Source organism: Rhinoderma darwinii, chromosome 13 (assembly GCF_050947455.1).
Source record: "Rhinoderma darwinii isolate aRhiDar2 chromosome 13, aRhiDar2.hap1, whole genome shotgun sequence".
Taxonomy (NCBI): Eukaryota; Metazoa; Chordata; class Amphibia; order Anura; family Rhinodermatidae; genus Rhinoderma; species Rhinoderma darwinii.
Window position 1 is genome coordinate 45,312,459 of NC_134699.1, and position 23,859 is coordinate 45,336,317.

General features: G+C 44.3%; 2 protein-coding genes across 3 annotated transcripts in view; one reads left to right on the plus strand and one right to left on the minus strand.

Annotated features, from left to right (window-relative positions):
• Nucleotides 1–7: 7 nt before the first annotated feature.
• H3-3B (H3.3 histone B) lies at nucleotides 8–5,343 on the minus strand. Its single transcript, XM_075845617.1, has 4 exons — nucleotides 5,204–5,343; nucleotides 3,133–3,266; nucleotides 1,874–2,027; nucleotides 8–1,078 (listed from the first exon to the last, which is right to left on the minus strand). Exons 2-4 carry the CDS (start codon nucleotides 3,258–3,260, stop codon nucleotides 950–952), a joined length of 411 nt encoding a protein of 136 aa, XP_075701732.1. The 5' UTR covers nucleotides 3,261–3,266; nucleotides 5,204–5,343; the 3' UTR covers nucleotides 8–949.
• Nucleotides 5,344–11,435: 6,092 nt separating this feature from the next.
• The window catches only part of UNK (unk zinc finger), a 48,053-nt gene continuing 35,629 nt past the window's right edge, over nucleotides 11,436–23,859 (plus strand). Inside the window, exons 1-2 of one of the 2 annotated variants that reach the window (XM_075847049.1) lie at nucleotides 11,436–11,950; nucleotides 18,164–18,205. In XM_075847049.1, the coding sequence (XP_075703164.1) occupies nucleotides 11,640–11,950; nucleotides 18,164–18,205 (353 nt within the window). In that variant the 5' untranslated portion in view covers nucleotides 11,436–11,639. The remainder of the gene's footprint in view (nucleotides 11,951–18,163; nucleotides 18,206–23,859) is intronic. The other variant, XM_075847050.1, reaches the window with a different exon arrangement.

Sequence of the window (23,859 nt, forward strand, 5' to 3'; positions counted from 1 at the left end):
AATCCAGTTGAATGATAAAACATTTAATTTTAAATACAGACACTACAATATATAAAATAGCTCTCAAATGCACGTTGAGTCTGTAGCTGCCTTGTGAACACATCAGTCTGCACTGTATAAAGCACCAAGTCACCTCATGTTGGGCTCGCGTTAGTGACCACCCAATTCAGAGCTAGAACGAGTGAAAGGGAAAGAACAGACGGAGGCCTCATGCACACAGCCGTGCCCGTAATCAGTCCACGATTAATGGCCAGCCACCTGCATTTTTGGTCCGTCCTCCCATATGAAGTACGGGAGCACGGACTCTAAAAAGCAAAAGATGTCCTATCTTCTGCAGAGGCTTTCTACAGCCCAGACACCGTCCCGCAATTATACAGGAAGGAGTCAGTGGTCAATAGAAATGAATGGGTCTTTAATTGCAGACCACAATTACGGGCAAAATCTGTGGTCGCATGCATGGGGCCTAAGGGTGCGATTACACAGGGCATCTCAGCCATGCCATTTACCACTAGTTGCTGCAGAGCACAAAAACCATGTCACAAAATCAGTGGTAAACAGTATGCGGTAACAGCAGCACGGCTGCACCGTGTGATAGCACCCGGTGTTATTTTAGGCAGGAATACCTACAGAACTGACCCCATTAACTAGTCTCATATAGAAGATATGGGGGTGAGACTCCTCAGCATGGACATGTTAGCATTGGAGCACAGGGGCTGGATCACTGACAAGTTATTGCACTGGCTGCGGAGTATAGTGGAACATGGCCAATGTCATGCAGAAGCAGTCGCTGCCCAATGTCAGTTTACATCCAGGACTGGAACACTAAAATGACAGCTAGAAACAGAAGCATTCACCCTGAGTGGCAGATGGAATGGATTGTAAATTACAAAATAAAAAAATGAACCAAAGTATTATACACAATCTTGCTATAAAAACTCCACAAGTGCAACTATGCCCGCTCGCCTCGTATCCTACGAGCAAGCTGGATATCCTTGGGCATGATGGTCACTCTTTTTGCATGAATGGCACAAAGGTTGGTGTCTTCAAACAGGCCAACAAGATATGCTTCACTGGCCTCCTGCAAGACAAAACGTTACAGGAATTATCAGTCATTGCTGTGTAAGGACCTGCCTGCCCATTAATGACATCCCTCATCCTAATCTTACAGTAGTCAAACTACACTTCTCCAATTTTGGCATCTACAAGCACTAGAGTCTTTAATCACCACTTAAAGGGAAGGGGTCATGAAATTATTTTTTTTTATATTGCTTTTAGTATATGAAAAAAAGTTTCTCTACATTTTATTAGGCCAACAATTGTGAACCACAATTGTAAGATTGCTGGTACAATACACGGCAATACTAATCCACTGCAGTATATAGTCATTTTCAGTCTTCTGTTGAAAGGCAGAGAGAAGGTAGACCTGGGGACCTTCATTAGACCCCTGGGCTACAATCACCCTGCGGTCACATGGGGGGGGGGGGGGGTGGTAAGCTGTTGAGGGCCTTTCTAATGCCTTAGATACTGCATTTATGGGGTTAGATGGCCAGGAACAGCAGATTGATGTCTGCCATTAGTCCAGGGTGTCAGCTGTAATACACAGCCGACACCCGCAGCGTACGAGCCACTCCATACATCACACCCTGCACCAGGATGTGCTATTACACCCAGGAGCCCTCTGCGGTCAGTTGAAGCCTATCTGAGAATGTACAGACAAAACCACCAATGCTTTGAATTGCTTATAAAATTGCAGTGCACAAAAGCCACTTCTAGAGTCATGTAAAGAACCAGCAGGAGATGCCTGCTGTACACAATAGCAGTAAAGATTTGTTTCTGCCATATTTTACACCAGTTACTCAAAACTTGAAGGTACCTGCAATGCACCAATAGCAGCACTCTGGAACCGGAGATCAGTCTTGAAGTCCTGGGCAATTTCTCTCACCAGCCTCTGGAAAGGGAGTTTACGAATGAGAAGTTCAGTTGACTTCTGATAACGGCGGATCTCACGCAGAGCAACAGTTCCAGGCCTGGAATAGATCAGGAGATAAAAACTTAATCTTATTGCCTACAAATGTAGTTAAAAAAAAATATAAAAAAAATGTGATCCATGTGTCTCTTCACAACATACAGATGAAATATGGCAGCTACAGGGCATAGGAGATAGGAACGGCTCCCATTCCTGCCATCTTAAGCATGACAGATTTTTGCACTAATATATAGGACACTGAGTTTCACGCAATGGACTCTCGCTAGATGAAGACTCCTGCATGTGTGGATGGGTCAGTGTGCTGTGCGTGACTTCCATGCACAGCACATGGAAATTAGAGCCATTTTGGTGAAAACCAGCCACACTGCAGGTAAGGCGTGTGTGCATCGCATGTTCTTTTTTTTTTAGCATGTTGGGGAGTGTGTGGTGTGGGTGTAAATGAGGGTCGAGGAGTTTATTTCAAATAAAAAAAACAATCCTTAGAGGCTCTGTCACCAGATTATAAGTGCCCCATCTCCTACATAATCTGATTGGTGCTGTAATGGAGAACAGTGGTTTTTATTTTGAAAAACGCTTGAGAAAGTTAGGAGCAATTTTAGATTTATGCTAATGAGTTTCTTAAAGACCAACTGAGCGTGTTTTTACTTTTGACCAAGTGGTCAAAGCTTCTTTCACTGCACAATCTCACTGTGCTGTGGATCATGCTGGGCTGGAACAATAAGTGTATGACGCTGATTGGTCAGCCTCATACACTTTACAGCAGCCACTTGCTCAAAAGTAAAAACACGCTCAGTTGGTCTTTAAGAAACTCATTAGCATAAATGTAAAATTGCTCATAACTTGCTCAAAAATGATCGTTTTTCAAAATAAAAAAACTGCTGTAATCGACATTACAGCGACGATGTAGATAGGGCACTTATAATCTGGTGACAGAGTCTCTTTAAAGGATCCCTTGTGTAAAAATAGTGTTTTACACAATGCGTGGTTCTCGATCCACACAGCACCTAGCAGATGAATCCACTAGATGCTTTCTGGATACTTTCTCATTTCTGATCATGCGCAATGACCCGATCTCACCCGCCCTTCTGCATTAGTGTAGATAAGTTATAACTTCACCAGTAAAAGCATCATCCAAGGCAATATACCTGTAACGATGAGGTTTCTTCACACCTCCTGTAGAGGGCGCACTTTTCCTGGCTGCTTTGGTGGCCAGTTGTTTACGGGGTGCCTTTCCACCAGTTGATTTACGAGCGGTCTGTTTTGTACGTGCCATCTTAGCCTAAGGATAGGAGAAACCTTATTACATACTGCATATGCAAGTTTCCATATATCCAGAAATCACTATGAAACAAGGGGGCTGAGATTTCAGCAATAATCCCACAAGACACTTTTACTCAATTGACCGAGTGTCAGGAAAACTCAAGTGGGGCTCTCGAGATGTAGTAAAGGGGGTTTTAAACGCAGATTCTCAGAACTAAAAATGCACAAGAGATGATCAGAGAGATCCCACCACTAATCACTAGTGACAACATGGACTACTACATTTAAAGCCCAACTAAACCGTCACAAGAGATAAAACTGCTATCGTCTCCCTCTATGGGAATACATTACTTCTAGCAATTTTGTCACTTCAGAGTACCTTTTTGCAGCTTTTTCTTATGAAACAGGCCACAACTTCACTTCCTGATTCTGGCAGTTGCTAGGGGCGTGTCTTACTGTGTGATGTTTGCCAGTACTGTATGCAATATTCAATCTGCCCATAGTTCCCATCATGCACCTAAACAGCCAGTTAATCAGAAAAACCCAGGTCCTTGTGCTGCCTATTTTTGCTTTGACCTACTGGGGTGTTTGTGAGAGCTGCACATTATATGGACCTGCTCATACACAGGAGATCTGCCTGCACTTCTTTTGCTGTGGTTTTCACCCAATGGCCGTAGAAAACATGCTCTGCGTTTCAATGGTAGGTCACAGGCGATACCACAGCAAGAAACAAGCCACTTTTTTCCTGTGAATGGCAAAAAGCCACAAAAAAATATATATATAAATATGCCTCCCATTGAAATCAAATCAACCCAGGGCAGTTTTTGGCGCTGATTCAGACAACGTTTCTGCATCAAAAATCAGCATATAAAAAAAATCCTGTGTGAACTGGGCCTATCAGCTATAATAGCTCCAAGACTGCAGGTTGGCACACACTGCTCTCTCGCAGGTCTGGTCCCGCCTCCCTGTACCCACCCCGCTCCATAAGGTATATAGAGGATAGGGTACGTGGCGATGCCGGGCGGAGACTAGTCTACAGCGCCTATGTTCACACTATGGAACCGGCAGTAGCAGAGCACGTCATATTCTCTGCTGCTGCCGGGTCCATATGAACAGAGGGGGTGCAGGGACGTAGACGCTTCTGTACACAGACAGCAGCCGAGCGCACACCTCCCCGGAGAACTAAACACATTGAGGAAAAGACCTGCCTGACGTCAGGACGGGGGCGTGCACATCTGACGTGATAGGGCCGCCGCCCACAGGCAGCAGGATCCGTACACCGGGTACAGATCCTCACAGCAAGAAAAAGTGTAGTCGAAAAGTGTCAGCCGCTTCAAACAAAAAAAAAAGCCTAAAATGATTGTATATATATATATATATATATATATATATATATACACACACACACACACACACACGCGGCGAGAAAATAAGTTGATCGAAAGTCGTTACGCTATAAACAGAGATTGCAACCGCCTCCCCCGGTCACCGCGTATAATCACTAGGACACAAGCTACATTAAACGGCGTCACAACAGAAGAGGCGGTAAGACAGATTCAAACTCAGTCACGTGCCAGCGAACAGCCAATCAGCGACCGCACAGAGCACAACTGTGGGCCGGACAACACCAGAGCGGAAAACACCGCCATCTAGTCCGCCTCATCTAACCGAGAAACAGTTAACCCCACACTGCAGATAACTGCGAACAGCAGCAGAGACGTTTATACAAGGACTAACAGTTAACCCCACACTGCAGATAACTGCGAACAGCAGCAGACACGTTGATACAACGAGTACGTAGGCCACAGATTCCCACAATTCCCGGCCACTGATCATAGACGTACGGTAGAACAAGTCGCGCCATATTAAAGTCACCGCTTAGAGCAGATAACCACCTCCGCCCCACGGAGCAGAACAAATCACTCAACAGCATTTCTAACGAATAAACACACTTACTTGTTAAACCCGGCCGCTGCTGCTCAACCTCGTCTTCCCACCTTTCAACAGAAGTCGTCTATGCGTAACACGACATTGTACGCGCATTATATACCAGGCCGAACTTGTGCGTCAACGTCACACCTTCTTGGCGTATCGTCACGGCAGCTTGAATACAGAGAGCGTTTATGATTGGTTGTTATTTTAGCTGGAAAGCTACATCACCAACACAAGCTCCTCCCCAAAGTAGTTGCGTGCCGATTGGTTAGAATAGCAGCTAGTGATTGGTTCTTAGCGTAAGACTATAATTGGCTAGTTGAAAACAAGAATAAACCAATAAGAAATGAGGCTTTTTCCAGTGCTTTGATTGGCTGAATCGAGGACGTTTCTATCCTGTTTTTGTCTCGAAGCTCTAGCACGGAGATGACGGAACTACACTGGAATATAGGGCCGCTGACGTGTGACACAGACGCCGGTGTTAGGACAGTAGGAGCAGAATTATCAGACAGACTCGCTTTATTAGTATTCATTAAAAACCAACTGTTTTCTTTTTACATTTTACTGTACAAAACACATAAAACAAGCAAAGTACCAGTCACATAACAACCCAGACCCCTCTAATTCAAGACTGAGAGGAGGAAGGAAACAGGAGAGATGGCTAGATGGAAATATTTCACCAGTTTATACCCCATAAGGTCAGAATAGGCCAGCGGTGGGTCGGTGGTCTGACACTAGCACCACGGCTTGTGCTATAATTGACCAGTTGTGAAACAGATCCTTATGGAGTCCATTATCTGCGTCAGAGTCTACATTAGAAGCCTGTCACAGATTTCGTCAAAAATCCCGGACAAAATAGCGCAGCCTCGACCGAACCCATTAACGTCAACGAGTGCTGTTGGTGTCTGTCATGTGACGGAGACGTCATTGCCATCATTTCCATTGTTCTGTTCTTAAGACTGGGACAACAACCGAAAAGACCGACGTAAATGTGAACAGAGCCCTACATATAACGGTTTGTTGTTTTTCGGGAAAAAGCATCGCTGTATCCTCAAAAAGCAATGAAAACCCAATGAAACGAAGCCTAGTGGTTTAACCACCCTTCACATGGTAGTGTAAACGCAGCTGGTGTACTTATTTATATCTATAGGGAGTGCATTTTATTTTGTGTTACGGACAAGTTTTCCTCCATGTTTTGCATTTAGATGTTTGAAGAAACCAGAAATGCTTCAGGAGAATCACACCTTTGAATACAGTTTTGTCTCACCAAAACAACACATTCTCTAGAAGAAGAAAAAAAAGCTGCCCCTGTGGCATGGCATCCACATGACGCCAATTTAAATGGCAGCACCAAGTCTGCCAGAGCGGAAGCAGCTCCTGCATAGTGACATCCCCAAGCAAGGACCCCATCCCCTCCATTCTGTGACGTCCATATGCCCTAATAAGACATATAGACAGGGTTTATAAGGCCCTGTTCACATCTGCATTCGTCTTTTCGTTATTCTGCTCCATAAGAGAAGAAAATACCGGAAGTGCAGATTCTCGTTGAGCGACAGAGACAACCGGCGCCTGACAGAACTCATTGACTTTAATTGGTTCCGTTGGGGTGCCCGTGGTTTTACCAGAAATTGTTTCGGTATTTTGGCCAGATCTGCGACGGAAGCCCTGTCGCATATGCGATGGTACCTTTTTTCTTTTACAATGAAAGTCAGTGGGCAGAAGGATCCATATGTAAGCAGTACATTTATATCCACCCCCCCCCCCCAAAAAAAACCCATTAAAATGATACATTTTACTATGGCCCTTATTATATCTCAATATAAACTGGATCATATCAAGTTCTGTCAAAGTTTCCACCATTGGCTGTGAATGAGAATTTGAATACATCAGATTATTATCTCACTATCCTCCAAGTGACTATGTAGTATGTAGTTACTTTTCCTGTAAGGGTCTCTGGCTGTTTGTAGGGTATTCTTATCATCTGTACTGTGTAGTGTATAGGTCAGTGGTCCTTAACCAGTGGCTCAGGGGCCACAGTATCGATCTCGCTCGGATGCGGCACTCAATAGTGAGCGTCGCATTTGAGTGGTTTTGGAGAGAGGGAGGGTCACCCAACCAGCATCCTGCGTAAGATCGCAGGGTGTCGGTGGTTTCTATGGCAGCCAGGTCTGCCACTAGCTATGCCTGCGAGGCCATGCCAGGGGCATGGCATAGCAGATACCTGTCCGTTTTACACGGAGAGGCAAGTAATACACTGCTGCAGTACAAATGTATTGCAGTGTATTATAAAAGCGATCGGACGATCGCATAGTGAAGTCCCCTAGTGAGACTAGTAAAAAAAGTTTAATAAAGGTAATAAAAAAGAAATAAGTGAAAAAAAAATTAAAACCCCACTTTTTCCCTTACAAAATGCTTTATTATTATTATTTAAAAAAAGTAACACATATTTGGTATCGCCGCGTCCGTAACGACCCCAACTATAAAGTTATTACATTATTTAACCCGCACCGTGAACGCCGTAAAAATATAAAATAAACAAACAATGCAAAAAAATTTGATAAAAAGTGATCAAAAAGTCGCATCTACTTCAAAATGGTACCATTAAAAACGACAAGTCGTACCGCAAAAAAAAAGCCCTCACACAACCGCATCGGTTCAAAAATAAAAAAGTTTTGGCTCTTTAAGCATGGAGACACAAAAACAAATAATTTTTCAAAAAAATTGTTTTTACTGTGTAAAACATACAAAATCGATATAAATTTGGTATCGTTGCAATCGTAACAACCCGCTGAATAAAGTTATTGTGTTATTTATACCACACGGTAAACGGCGTAAATTTAGGATGCAAAAAAGTGTGGCAAAATTGATGGTTTTTTTCGACCCCCCCTCAAAAAAGTTAGTAAAAGTTAATCAATAAATTCTATGTACCCAAAAATGGTGCTATTAAAAAATCCAACTTGTCATTGGTAGATGGCAGTTAATGGTAGATGGAAAGATAGCCTTCAATATGTAGGGGTAGCCATGTCAGGTGGGGACCTGCAACATGGTTAGATCACCTCTAGTTCGCGTGTAACTGGATGTAGGCATACGTAAGACCAGTGGATGTCAACATAAGGAGATTCTTCGCCGACCCAACAATGAGGTTAGTTCCATGTGTGCCGGTTTAAGGATTGGGGGTACGGAACCCTTGGGACGAGAGACTGGCCTTGAAGGCAGAGCCGCTGCGTCTTTCTGTGTTGGTAGGGTCCAGTCAAGAACTAGGACAGGCACCGTTTCCAAGAAGATGAAGGCTTCAGCCAGGTCAGTAGGTGACATGACAACAAATGTGTGACCAGATTTTCGTAAAATGTGAAATGGGTGACCCCAACTATAGGAGGCTCCAGCCCGCCTAATGGCTTTCAATGGGGGTTTGTAAATGTGTCTCACGTCACCTCCATTATAGGGTACCGAACCCTGTTGGTAAGATGTCTTCTTTTTGTTTATAAAAATAGACTCTATAGAATTGTTGCGATTGCGCTAGGAACAAGGGTGGACGCCCTTACCAGTTTGCAATGTTCGTTTAGAGATGTCCGGAGCTCCATGGAAATGCTGCCTTATGCCCTCTCACCCCTTGTTTTTCAAGTGGTGTCTTCTTTCAAAGTGACTTCAATGGAAAAACATGCAGCAGGTAAAAGCAGTGCCCCCTGCTGGGACAGGAGAATAAATGCATTCATACTAAATACTTTACTGCTGTTTTTACCTTTGTTATGCACCGCTCAGAAATGTATTATTGCCACTTTCTTTTTGTTTATTGTTATGCAATATATTTCACAGCTCTTCCAACATTCTTAGGGCCTGTTCACATCAGTGTTGCCTTTACGTTGAGGGGTTCCGGCTTAGGTTTCTGACGGGTTAACCCCTCGACGGGAAGGCAAACGACAACCGTAGCTTCCGTTTGTATCACCATTGATCTCAGAGGTGACGGAAGCGTTGCTAAAGGTTTCCGTTTATCACCGTTGAAACGGAAAACTTTAGCAACGTTTCCGTCACCATTGAGATTAATGGTGATGCAAACGGAAGGTAAGGCTTCGTTTTTCTTTTCCATTGAGGGGATAATCCGCTGGAAACCTTCAATGGGGTGCGCGTGATTTTCACGCACCCATTGACTTGATGCGCGAAAAACGCCGAAATATAGAACATGTCGTGAGTTTTACGCAGCGGACTCACGCTGCGCAAAACTCACGGACAGTCTGCACTGCCCCATAGACTTGCATAGGTCCGTGCGACCCGCGTGAAAATCACACGGGTTGCTCGGATGTATAGCACGTTCGTGTAAATAACCCCTTATACAGTACATGACACATAATATAATCAAGACTATTTGCAATGTTGCTTTATTTTTTTATTTTATAGACATTGGAGCAAAGCTGGAGATACACTTTAAGGCCTCATCCACATGACCATAAAAAATCTCCGTAATTGCGGACTGCAATTACAGACCCATTCAGTTCTATTGGCCGCGGACACCTTTCCGTTCAGTTCTATTGCCCGATAATTGGCGAGTGTAAAAGGGCCCTAAGGCTATGTCGGCTATTCCACTAGTTTTAACCCCTTTATGACGAAAGACGGATATATCCGTCCTATGCAGGAGCTAGTTCTCACATAAGGACATATATCCGTCCTCTGATCGCGTGGGTACTGCCACTGTACCCACGCGATCAGCGGCAGCACGGATGTTATACACAGCCAGGCTCCTGCCCCAACTGCCGGAATCGAAGCGCTCTCCGATTCTGGAAGTTTAATCCATTAGATGTTGCTGTCAATAGCGACAGCGGCATCTAATGTGTTTGATAGAGGGAGATCCCTCTGTCACCCCATCGGTGCCCCCGCAAAGAAATCGCGGGGCGCCGTTGGGTTTCCATGGCAGTCGGGGGCCTAAATAAAACCCTAGGTCTGACTTCAGCAACTGCCTATTAGGCCATGCGGCCGGTCTTCATAATGGCGCCGGCTTTCCCCCTACAAACCAGCTTCTATGCTGGGTCGCTCTGAACTGCGCCGTACAGAGGCAGACGCAATGGTCGGGAGCCGTTCATTGTGCACTGTAGCTGCCGTATTCCATCTGTGTATGTGTCGTTAAGAGACACATACACAGATGAAATAAAACATGGCAGCCGTCGGTACAGTAAGAAAGTGTTAATAAAAAAAACATTGTGTGTGAAAAATTAAATAAAGTCAATATAATATTTTATTAAATAAAAACACATAAATTAATACAAATAAATAAATCATGACACTGTCCCTTTAAATGCTCCTACGTCGCTACCCAGTTCAACCCCGTTCTTACATTGATTGACAAGGGCCAGGCACTGTAATCGGCGCGTTTATGCCTGGCCCCGTACTATCTGTAACGCACGAGTGTCCTTGCTCTTTAGGCCTTATTCACACGAACGTGTTATGATTTTCACGCGCGTCGCACGGACCTATGTTAGTGAATGGGGCCGTTCAGACTGTCAGTGAATTTCACACAGCGTATGTGTGCTGCGTAAAACTCACGACATGTCCTATACTTGCCCGTGTTTCGCGCAGCACACACCCATTGAAGTCAATGGGTGCGTGCAAATCGCGCAGGCACATGGGCACTTCCGGGTAACGCGCCTGATTCGCGCTACACCTGGTAAAGAAGGGAAACATAAAAGCCCCTCCTTCTTTACTGTGTCGTCACATAAAAAGGGAGTGTCATAATGATGCCGGCTGAGCGAAAATCACGCAGCCACGCTCCATATACAGATGCCCCATGGACCTTTGCGCGCGCAAAACTGACACGTTCGTGTGAATAAGGCCTTACTCAGCGCATGCGCAGTACGAGCTTTCTGTTCTAATCGGCAGTACTGCGCATGCGCGTTACAGACAGTAGCATTTAGGAGCTACTGTAACGCCCTCGTTGCCCCTAAATGCTCATTAGCATAAACTTAATAAAACTTATTTCTCCACAAAGGAGGCAGTAGGGAGAAAATGAAAATAAACATTAGAAACAGGTTAGTCTCCTCTACAATACCCGGTTATTAGCTAAATACCGACGTTCTGGTGACAGACTCCCTTTACGGTTGGTGCAGTTACTGGCATTTAGGGGAGCACTGAAAAAAGGGGGTATGGAAAAAAGACGCATGCGTATACAATTCGTACCAGTCTCATGCCGTGATATAAGGTGTAATTATCTTGATCTCAGAATATTGCAGCATAGCCCACATTGTTGGCGTGAGCCTGAGACGTTTTAGGACGGACTACAACCACAATGCACGTAATGCTGAGAAGCGGCGGTGGTATATCGCGACATATAGGAAGCGATATGATTCACATATATCACTCCCCTCATCTCGCCTGCTCACTGTAGCAACTACAACAACGTCCGACGGAAAGCAAACCTCCCACAACTTTCCCTACATCTAGGTATTTCGCCGTCACCGAGACTACAGCTCCCATAATGCAGTGCAGCATAAGCAGCCCGCTCTCTTATTCTCTTAGTTTGGGCTCTGCGGCCTCTAGCGATCAACTGTCCTCACTGCACAGTATTCCCTCAGTGCCTCGGAAGCACTTCTCATTTCCTTTCATGGCGTCCGCGCAAGCGCAGTCGGCCTCCACCGCGGCGTTCCGCGTAGACCCAGCGATAAAAGGAACGGAGGAGGAAGGCCCAAGAATGTCTAAGGGCGCTGTCCCAAATTCCCCGTCCACCTCCCCGGCAGCAGCGGCAGGCGGGACGCTGCAGGCGCAGCCCGAGAAGCCGCAGCACTACACGTACGTAAAAAAAAAAAAAAACATCTCAAGACGGCTGACGTCAGCGGGAGGCGTGAGTCACGCGCAGTGCCCCGCGCCCAGGCCGGCGGGAACCGGTCAGAGCTTGATAGAGAAAGGGGCGGGGCCGGGGGCCGCTGGGGCATGCCTGCTTCCAGATACCTTAGTCATCACTTGTGAAATGTGCCACTTGGCCAGGCTGTGCTGGGGTTTGGCTTGTGATGCCATTTGGCTGCATGTATTCTGCAATAATAGTTGTGTATTCACGTCATTGCTATAATTGACATAAACACCGGAGGCGCACTTCTGTTGAAAGAATGAATAATATATTTCGGAAACAATTCTTCCATTTCTGGCCCACCTGCTGATAGCGCTCTTCTTCAAAAATGGCGCTCGTCAATAACAGGCGAGATCCATTGTAGCTGCTGCCCGCGTGACCGTTTCATCCTAGAATTAAAGTGTATGTCCATCTCCGAAACCATTTTATATTTCTCCAAATCATCTAAAATAGTAAATAGATTGTTTAATAACCTCCTACCGTTTTGTGCATGCGGGCTTCTGGGTTACACGTGCCGCGCTACGGATTACTAACAAACCTATATGTAGTCTGGTAAAGACGTATTGAAATGGTGCACGTGGCATAATAGATTTGGCATGTTAGACCCACTTACTAGCCCCACTGCATGGCTAACGATTTTAAAGGGGTTTTCTGAGACCCCCACAAACAAGCCGCGTGACGGACTGCGACGCTCCAGTCATTATACTAATCCAAATCCGAAGGTCAGATGCCCACATTCTCTAAAAAAGCCATCAGCGAATATTCCCGGAAAACCTCTCAATATATCTGTTGTATATCAGGAATCCTTCGTCACACCCCTTTATTTAGAGGTTTAAAAAGTTGCGTTTTAGTTTTGACGCATTTTGCCCCATTGTAAGCGGCTTTTGTGTTGCAGGTTTTCCCAATTGAATTTAATGGGGAGGTAAAACACGCAACAAATAAGTTTTTTTTTGTGGCGGAAAAGCACTGATTCTGCCGCAAAAAACGCAGCTCAGAAAAAAAGATCTTATACTTACCTAGAATTCTGCGTTTCTTCGTCCAGGCCGGACTCCTGGGATGACGTTTCATCCCGTGTGACCGCTGAAGCCTGTGATTGGCTGCAGTGATCACATGGGATGAAACACCATCCCAGGAGGACGGCAGAGGGACGCGTGGCCATAGCTATGTAAGTATCATACTTTTTATATATATATATGCAGTTTTCGGCGGCGGACATTCCGGCCGATAAACGCACCACAATTTGGCTTTTACGCAGCGTATCCTCCCTGTGTGAACATACCCTTTAAAATTTTATATGCTGTGCGCCACATTTATTAACTGTTTTAGACATATTTTTCGATACGTGCAAGAATGGGCAGGTCTAAGTGGCACTGCTGGTGAAAAGGGACATCCTGAGGGGGTGAAGCCCGGTTCGTCAGAGTTGTGGGAAACGAATATAATGGAAAGTTCTGCAACTGTTTCAACTTCTCTCTGTTTCCTGTTACTGAAAGTCTAAAAATCCGTCCTGCTTATAAAGCTGAGGGTTTGTTATAGTGTATCAACGTAGACAATGTTCTCTCTCTGATACATTGTAACAAACCTGAAGCTCTGTGATCAGGATATGATGACGACAGGCTTTCATTTATTAGATGTAAAAAAAAAAAAGATATCTATGTTTAATTTAAAGGGCTTGTCCACTAACTGACAACTGATGACCTATCCACCGAATAGGTCATCAGTATGTGATCGATGGGGGTCCAACACCCGGTCTCCGCACCAATCAGCTGCTCTGGCTGCCTCCGGGCACAGGACGTCCATGCCGGAAGCAGATGGCTCCAGTCACGGAATAGCGGCCAAGCTGCAGTTCTGCAGCACGGCCACTATGCTTTGTATGGAGCCAACTGCTTCCGTCTCCGTACACTGAATACTGTGCAATGACATCTGGTGCCCGCAGACAGCCGGAGCAGCTGATTGGTGCGGGGTCCAGGTGTCGGACCCGCACCGATTATATACTGATGACCAAAAATGCTGAGAAATTGAAAAACAAAGTAATTAAGATGTATCTACATAAGACTGGAATTCCCCTTTAGCATCATTGTCACATGACCGTGGTAGTGTATTGTGCAATAGATTATTGCTGCTGTCTCCTGAGGGTGTGTGCACGCGCTTAGCAAAAAAACGTCCAAAGATACGGAGCTGTTTTCAAGGGAAAAACAGCTCCTGATTTTCAGACAATTCTTACGCGTTTCTTACGGCCGTTTTTGGCGCTGTTTTTCCTGTAGAGTCAATTGAAGACGGCTCCAAAAAGTCTCAAGAAGTGACGTGCACTTCTTTTTCGCGGCCATTTTTGAAAACGGCCGCGTAAAAAAACGGGCCGTCGGAACAGAACGCCGTTTTTCACATTGAAATCAATGGGCAGATGCTTGGAGGCGTTCTGCTTCCGACTTTTACGGCCCGAAAAACAACCGAAAATAAGCCGTGTGAACATACCCTTAGACAGCGTCCTGAGGGTAGAAAATCAATTTCCCACCCTGATGGCGGTGTTGACCGAACACTTTGCCTTCCATTAGGGTGTGGATACACACGGCGTAAACACTGCCGATTTTCGTTATGGAATATCTGCAGCGTGTTACAGTAGCAGCAGTGCGGGTGAGATTTCAACAAATCTCATCAACATATTGCGGAAAAAAAGCTGCCGAAAAACCGTTCATAATTTGACTTGTAGTTCGTTTTTTTTTTTAGTCCGCAGCATGTCAATTTATGCTGCAGATTTGGTGCTTTTTTTTCTGCAGGTTTTCTCCATTTAATTCACTGGGGAGGTAAAACCCACAGCAAATAGGCAAATGTTGCGATTTTTACGGGAGAAAATTGCCGATTCCACTGCAAAAATCAGAAAAAAACAACAAAACTTTTTTTTGTTTAGGGTCGGAACACACAAAGTGTAAACACTGTGGATTTTCCGCAATGGATTAATTGTGGAAAATCCGCAGCGCATTAGAGTAGCAGCAGTGCGGGTCAGATTTCAACAAACCTCGTCCCCACACTGCGGAAAAATGCCGCCAAAAAATGCACAAAAATTGACCTGCCGTGCGGTTTCTTCTACCGCAGCATGACAATTAATGCTGCGGAACTGCAGCTCTTCGGTTGCGGTTTTCCCCATTGAATTCAATGCTTAAACCAGCAACAAAGTCGTGTGTGTTGCGATATTTGCTGCGGAATGACAGTAAGAAAAAAATAAAGTTAATCTTACCCAGAGTTCCCTGCTTCTTCTCCAATCCGGCCTCCCTGTGTGACATTGCAGGCCATGTGACCACTGCAGCCAATCACAGGCTGCAGCGGTCGCATGGCCTGCATCGTCATCCAAGGAGGCCGGAGCGGACGTCATAGGAGGGAGGGGGTAAGTTTGTGCGATAATTTACGCAACAGAATTTACGCCTGAAAAAACGCAGTGCGGGTTTTCGGACGGCATTCCCTGCGGTGTTCAGGCCGGATACGCTGCGCAGCTTGACGCATTGTATCCGCCCTGAATAAGCGGTGCGTGTTCGTACCCTGTAAACTAATAAAAAGGTTAATACTTACCCCCGGGCGTTGTCATAGCCACGCGTTCCTCTATTCTTAATTCTGCTCGGCCTCCTGGGACGTGTGACGCCCGTTAAAAAACAAAAAAACTTGCGATTTATATGTTCGTCTGAATAAAGCTTTATAGTACAGAATGTTAAATGTTAGAAACAAATTACCTGAAGGGGAAATGCGAAACAAATCCATATGTACGCTGACACGTAACACCCCTATTAGTTATTACACTTGACTCCTCAACAACCACCTATTACCTCTCAGTGAAGCCCCCCGACTGCGGACAAGATCGAAGGAAACTCCGATCCCGGCAATTTAACCCCTTGAACGCCCCTGTCTGTGACCACGACAGGCTCAAATGGAACCCCCCCCCCCCTTTGAGGCCAAATGCACACTATGCATATTAGGTGGGGATTTGCCATGCGTATTTTCGTGTGCCAAATCCGCAGCTTAATACCGTACCAGCAAAGTAATTGGGATCTTAAGAAATCCCATCGACACGTTGTGGATTTGACCTGTGGTGCATATTTTAAAATCCACAGCAAGATAATTTATCTTGCGTTTCCGCTTGCGAATTGTATCTGATTAGTTGTTTTGTTTAAAAAAAAAAAAAAAAACGCACCAAAATCCGCAGCATAAAACCACAACCAATTTCCATCTCAAAATGTAAAAACTGCACCTAAAAATCGCATTTAAAAACCGCACTATTAGGTGCAGATTTTACCTTCGGAATTACCTGCGTTTACATGCGGATTTTCTGCTCCAAATTCCACAACGTGTGCTCGTAGCCTGATCGAAGACTGGAGGGACTCTGCAGTCAGGGACCTAGAGAGGACTCCAGGACTGTCTGCTTAGTGTGCTAAGGGTATGTTCCCACAGACAGGACATGCTGCAACGGAATCGAAAAAAAATGCTGGTAATTCCGCCACAGAAATCCGCAGTGTTTTTGCTTTGCATTTTGTATCTTCAGATTTAGGGTATGTTCACACGACCTATTTTCAGACGTAATTTGGCCGTTTTACGCCTTGAATTACGCCTGAGAAAACGCCCCTAATACGCCTACAAACATCTGCCCATTGCTTTCAATGGGAATTACGATGTTCTGTTCCCACGAGCCTTTATTTTACGCGTCGCTGTCAAAATACGGCGCGTAAAATGACGGCCCGTCAAAAGAAGCGCAGACGTTTTTGCAGGCGTTTTTCATTGACTCCATTGAAAAACAGCTCCAAAAACGGCCGTAAAAAACGCTGCGAAAAACGCGAATTGCTACAAAGACGTCTGAAAATCAGGAGCTATTTTCGCCCGTGTTTTCAGACGTTTTTGCTCACTGCGTGTGAACAGACCCTGAGAGTTCACTGCGTTTCCGCTGTACAAAGTGCACCGCGCGTATTTTAGTGCGGAATTTATTCCCCCTATTAAAGTCTTTGAGCCAAACACGCAGCATCTCCGCTCAGAATACGCAGCATAAATTGACGCTGCAGATTAGAATGTCGCACCGCAGAACACTTTCCGCATGACTATTCTGCGTTTTTTCCCCCCGCAGTGTGTGGCTTTGATTTGCTAAATCTCATTGACTTTGCTGCTACTGTAAATGATGCAGAATATCTAATACATTATCCAGGTAAGAGGTATACATTGCAGTATAGGGCAGTAGAATGATGATGCTTTAGCGGTATGTTTTCTAGTATTATTTTCTATGCTTGTAATGTGGTGGAGCGCGCTCGTTATTTGGATTCGGTATTGGGTAAGTTGTGTTATGATAGTATTTAGTGGTTACCCTTTGTCTTTAGTAATGGTTATAATGGCTGTTGGTCAGGGTGCGGTCTGTATTGTGCAATTATCATAGTGGGGCATTGTAAGGGCTCATGCACACATCAGTTATTTTCTTCAGTGAATTGGGCTTCGTTCACATCTGCGTCAAGGCCCTGACTGACTGACCATCACCATTGATTTCAATGGTGACGGATCTGGTGCCAATGGTTTCCGTTTGTCTCCGTTGTGCGAGGGTTCCGTAGTTTTGACTGAATACTACTACGCTGTTGATTTAGTCAAAACTCCGGAACCCTTGCACAACGGAGACAAACGGAAACCATTGGCGTCAGATCCGTCACCATTGAAATCAATGGTGATGGAAACGGAAACCTATGGTTTCAGTTTGTGTCAGTCAGGGTCCCGTTCTGTCGGAACGGGACCCTGGCGCAGATGTGAACGAAGCCTTATCTGTTTTTTTTTTTTTAAAGCATAGCACACTGACCCATTCATTTCTATGGGGCCATGCACACATCCGTTCTGTTTTTTGTGAGGGTTTTTTGCCGATCCGTGTGCCCGATCAGCAAAACTCAGAGCAGGTCCTATTTTTGTGGATCAGTCTCGCCCTTTCTATTCAATGGTCTGTTAAAAAAAAAAACAACGCACGCGGAAACCATCCGTATGCGGTCCGTGTTTTGCGGATCTGTGTTTTGCGGCCGTATAAAAAGACACAGATGTGTGCATGAGGCATAAAGGGGATATACAAAGCAGAATATAAATAATAATGTCTGGTGAAATGTCAGGCTCTGTTCACACTACATCACTTTTTTTTTTTTTTTTTTAATACATTTAAATAGGTCCAAAACGCTGTGCTGTGTGTCATTGGAACCAAAAAGAAGGTATATATGAATTGGAGCTCACACCAAAAATCTAATTTTAAAAACGGTATGACCAGATATTAGTCTATAGTAAAATATGAGATCGCCTGCATACACAGCTTTTTGTTTTTTGTTGCATTTTTTTCTGGGTCAGTGGAGTTTTTATTAAAAAGCAGCTTTTTCCCTGAAGATTTTTCCATAGGACTTAAAAAAAAACCTCTTTAGGACTTCAAAGAAACACCAGGAAAAATACATGCACAAAATGACAAGGCCAGTAGCGGAGCTAGCCTCCAATCTGGACGATTAACCCCTTAGATGCAGTGCTCAAAAGAGAGCGCTGCATCTATGGGGTTACTAGCCGATCGGCACCGATGGCAGCTTTGGCAACCGGAGACCTAACAAACCTGTCTAAAAGGCTTTTGGTCGCAAACAGAAGAGGGTGCAGACTCAGAAGGCGAGCCTGCGCCGTCAGTCGTGTGTGTCAGCTGACACCCTGCTGTAACGGCAGGGAATTAAGCTAGCTCCGATCCCTGCCATTAACCCCCTAGATGCCGCTTATCAAAAGCGATCACGGCATCTTAGTGGTTTGTAGAACCAGAGGCCTAACAATAGGCCTCCTGGTCTGCCACTTATGGAAGCCCATTAGGCCCCAACCGGAGGCGGAGCCTAATAGGCTTGCTGTCAGTGTATGTCTGACCGCTCTAATGCATTTCACTACGTGGGTAGTGCAATGTATTAGAATAAAGATCAGAGGTGCAGGCCTTCAAGTCCCCTACTGGGACAAAAAAGAGTTAATAAAAATGTATAAAAGACATAAGTTGAAAAAACAAAAAATGCCTTTTTTCCTATACTGGTAATAATAATCTTTTTATTTATATATAGCGCCGACATATTCCGCAGCACTTTACAATTTAGAGGGAACATGTACAGATAATATCAGACATTACATATTGACAGAACTAACTAATAATTCAAACAAGTGGAGTGAGGACCCTGCTCACAAGAGCTTACAATCTATGAGGAAATAAGGGAGACACAAAATGTAAAAAGTGCTTATTAAGTACAATGGTCCAGCCATCTTTTATACATATGGGGTAATACACATAAAGCTGCATGAGCCGTCACCAGCCAGCGTCTGTGTATGACGGACATGAAGTGCATTAGGGTGCAAGGAGTGTGGGGGATACTGCTGAATGAGGGGTCAAGTTCTCATGACTAATGTAAAAGGGGGGGCCAAGGAAAGGAGTCAGGTTAGGGAATTAATAGTAAGTATTTTATTATAGGAAAAAAATCTAAATGTTAAAAAAAAGTACACATATTTGGTATCATCGCAATCGTAACCACCCAAACTATAATGTTATTTTTCCGGCACTGTGAACACCGCAATTTTTTTTTATAAAAAACAATGCCAGGATCGCTATTTATTGTTCACCACCCCATCTCAAAATATCCAGTTGATTAAACCCTTAAATGCAGCGATGAAAAGCGATCGCTACGTCTAGGTGGTTAGAGCGCACCCAAAGGTTGCTAATGGCAGCCGGAGACCTAACAATGGCCTCCTAGTACGGAAGCCGATTAGGCCCCGCCGGGAGGCAAAGTCTAATAGGCTTGCTGTCAGTGAATAGATGACGGCGCTAATAAACTGCATTATGTAGGTAGTGCAGTGAATTAGAATAGCGATCAGGGCATCATGCCTTCAGGTCCCCTAGTGGGAGAAAAAAAAAAGTTAATAAAAAAGTTACAAAATAAAAGTTTCACATTAAACAATAACTGCCTTTTTCCCCATAATAAAGCCCCATGCACACGAACGTGCTTTTGCGGCCGCAATTCCCCCGAAAATCCACAGGAGAATTGCGTAACAAATTGCTTGGTCATTAAAGCGTAGCTAAACATTCGCAAAAAAAAATAATATTTAAATTGCTATTATGTCCCTCAATGTGACTTCATTACTCCTAGCAATTTTTTTCACTTCAAAGTACCTTTTTTGCAGCTTTTTGTCTTGTGAAACATTCCACACTTCCGGATTCTGTCTAGGGGGTGTGACGTTTGGGCCCATGGGAGGCCTCAGAAGGGAAGGAGCGCTGTGTGTTCTTTGGAGTGCAAATTTTGCTAGATTGGTTTTCGGGTGCCATGTCGCATTTGCAGAACCCCAGAGGTATCAAAGCAATGGAAACCCACCAGAAGTGACCCCATTTTGGAAACTACACCCCTCAAGGAATTAATGTATGGGTGTTGTGACCATTTAGACCCCACAGTTTTTTCACAGAATTTATTTGAATTGGGCTGGGAATTTTAAAAAAATAAATAATTTTTTCCAATAAGATGTCGTTTTGGCTCAAAATTATTTGTTTTCACAAGAAATAAAATACCCAATTTTGTTTCCAATTTGTCCTGAGTGCTGCAATACCCCATTTGTGGTGAGAAACTGCAGTTTGGGCCCATTGGAGGGCTCAGAAAGTAAGGAGCACCATTTGGCCTACTGGGAATTTTCTGTTTCGAAGTCATGTATGCAGAAGCCCCTGAGGTACCAGTACAGTTGAAACCCCCGACAAGTGACCCCCTTTTAAAAACTACACCCCTTAAAGAGGCTCTGTCACCAGATTATCAAATCCCTATCTCCTATAGCATGTGATCGGCGCTGCAATGTAGAGTACAGTAACATTTATTTTTTTTTTAAAAACGATCATTTTTGGCCAAGTTATGAGCAATTTTATATTTATGCAAATGAGCCTTTCTAATGGACAACTGGGAGTGTTTTCTCTTATTTCCAACTGGGCGTGTATTGTGTGTGTAACATCTGGGCGTGTTTACTTGTTTTACTAACTGGGCGTTGTGAATAGAAGTGTTTGTCAGCATCATACACTTCTATTCACAAGGCCCAGCTAGTAAAACACGTAAACACGCCCAGATGTTACACACACAAGACACGCCCAGTTGGAAATAAGAGAAGACACGCCCAGTTGGAAATAAGAGAACGCACGCCCAGTTGTCCATTAGAAAGGCTCATTTGCATAAATATAAAATTGCTCATAACTTGGCCAAAAATGATCGTTTTAAAAAAAATAAACACACGTTAGATTTATCTACATTGCAGCGCCGATCACATGCAATAGGAGATAGGGGTTTGATAATCTGGTGACAGAGCCTCTTTAAGGCATTCATTTAGCATTTTGACCCGAGACATACACCCCATAAACTGTAATGTGGGTTCTCCCGGGTACGGCAATACCCTACATGTGGCTGTTATCAGCTGCCTGGGCACACAGCAGGGCTCAGAAGGGAAAGACAAGGGGGGATAAGCTGTGCGGAGTGCATCAGGGTAAGTAAAACTTGGGTAGATTAAAAATCAAAGGATGTATGATACATTTTAAAACACTTTCATACAGAGCCCTGCTTTTTTGCGACATGTGTTACATTGGTTTATTGTGTCCTTCCTTATCCCCCCTCTTTGAGCAGACTCTGCACCTCTTCTGACTTTTTCCCTTCTTGCCAGTTTGGGGAACTTCTCCTGGAAGTGTTGCCCTGGTACGATGCATGTGGCCCCGCTTCCAGAAGTACTGGGTGCCCCCCCTTCTTGGTCTTCTTGATAACCACCTCTTGAAATTCGAGGAAAGTTCCCGTCTGGCCTGCACATCGACGTAGCACGTACGCATTGTACAATGCCATCTGTATGAGGTGCCCGGCCAGCTTCTTATACCACACCGCATGGCGCTGTAGAGCTTCAGGACTTGATCTGACAAGTCCACCCCTCCCATGTACCTATTGTAGTCCAGGATGCAGTCTGGTTTGGGGGTCTCTGTACTGGTACCTCGTACAGGTACATGGGTACTGGTGTGGCCATGTATTGTTGTCAATACAAGGATATCTCTCTTGTCCTTGTACTTGACACACAATATGTTGCTGCTAGATTGTGCCCTACTCTCACCGCTTCTTGTTTGCCCAAGCAGAGTCTTAGGGAGGTCTCTCAGATTTCTTCTAGCAGTGCCGCATGCCGCAGGACTTCTGGAAGCGAGGCACTTGAAGAGTGGGATGCTGATATAAAAATAATCCAGGTAGAGGGGGTAACCCTGGTCCAGCAGTGGGTGCACCAAATCCCACACAATTTTTGCATTAAGTCCCACTAAGGGGGGGCATTCTGGGGGCTGAATACTGGTGTCCTTCCCTTCATATATCCTAAATCTGTAGGTATACCCTGATGCCCTGTCGCACAGCTTATACATCTTCACGCCATACCTTGCCCTCTTACCCGGCAGGTACTGGCGGAATTGAATCCTCCCTTTAAAATGTACCAAGGACTCATCAATAGAAATACAATTCTCAGGGGTGTATGCTTGGGAAAACGGCACTGAAACGCTCTAATAGGGGTCTCCGTTTATACAAACAGTCAAGACTGGCGTCATCTCGGGGTGGGCACGGCTCATTATCAGTATAATGTAAGAAGCGAAGTATTGCCTAATTTATTTATTTTTTTAGGTTCCAGTTCAGTTCTGAAGTTGCTTTGAGGGGCCCATATATTAGAAACCCCTATCAAATACCCCATTTTAGAAACTAGACCCCTCAAAGTATTCACAACAGAATTTAGAAAGTTTATTAACCCTTTAGGTGTTTCACAGGAATTTAGAGCAAAGTAGCGGTGAAATTTACATATTTGTTGTTTTTTTCTGAAAATCCTTTTTATTCCATCTTTTTTGTAAAACAGAAGGTTTTACCAGAGAAACGCAACTTAATACTTATTGCCCAGATTCTGCAGTTTTGAGAAATATCCCACATGTGGTTCTAGTGCGGTAAAGGACTGAAGCACCGGCCTCCGAAGCAAAGGAGCACCTAGAGGATTATGAGGCCTCCTTTTTATTAGGCACCATGTCCAGTTTGAAGAGGTCTTGTGATGCCAAAACAGTGGAAACCCCCCAAAAGTGACCCCATTTTGGAAACTAGACCCCTTGAGGAATCCATTGTAGTTTTCATGGGGTGCATGCGGCTTTTTGGTCAGTTTTTATTCTATTTTTAGGTGGTGTGGTGACTAAAAAACAGCAATTCTACTATTGTTTTTTATTCTATTTTTTTTACAGCGTTCACCGTGCGCTATAAATGACATATTCACTTTATTCTGCGGGGCGATACGATTACGGCGATACCAGATGTTTATAGTTTTTTATGTCTTATGGCGTTTGCACAATAAAATAATACTTTTTGTAAAAAAATCATTTACTTTTGTGTTACCTTATTCTAAGAGCCATAACGTTTTTATTTTTCCATCAATAAAGCCGTGCGAGGACTTGTTTTTTGCGTAACGAACTGTAGTTTCGATCAGGACCATTTTTCGGTACATGCGACTTTTTGATCTCTTTTTATTCCATTTTTTGGGAGGTGAAGTGACCAAAGAATTGTGATTGTGGTACGGTTTATTATTATTTTATTTTATGGCGTTCACCGCGCGGGATAAATAACAACATAATTTTGTAGATCAGGCCGTTACGGACGCGGCGATACCAATTATGTATAGTTTATTTGTTTGTTTATTTTTATTAATAATAAAGGACTGATGAGGGAAAAAGGGGGATGTTTACTTTTATCACTTTTAAAACTTTTATGTTCTTATTTTTACACAACTTTTTTACATTGTTCCACTAGGGGACTTGAAGGCAGGAGGCCCTGTTCTCAAATCGAATACACTG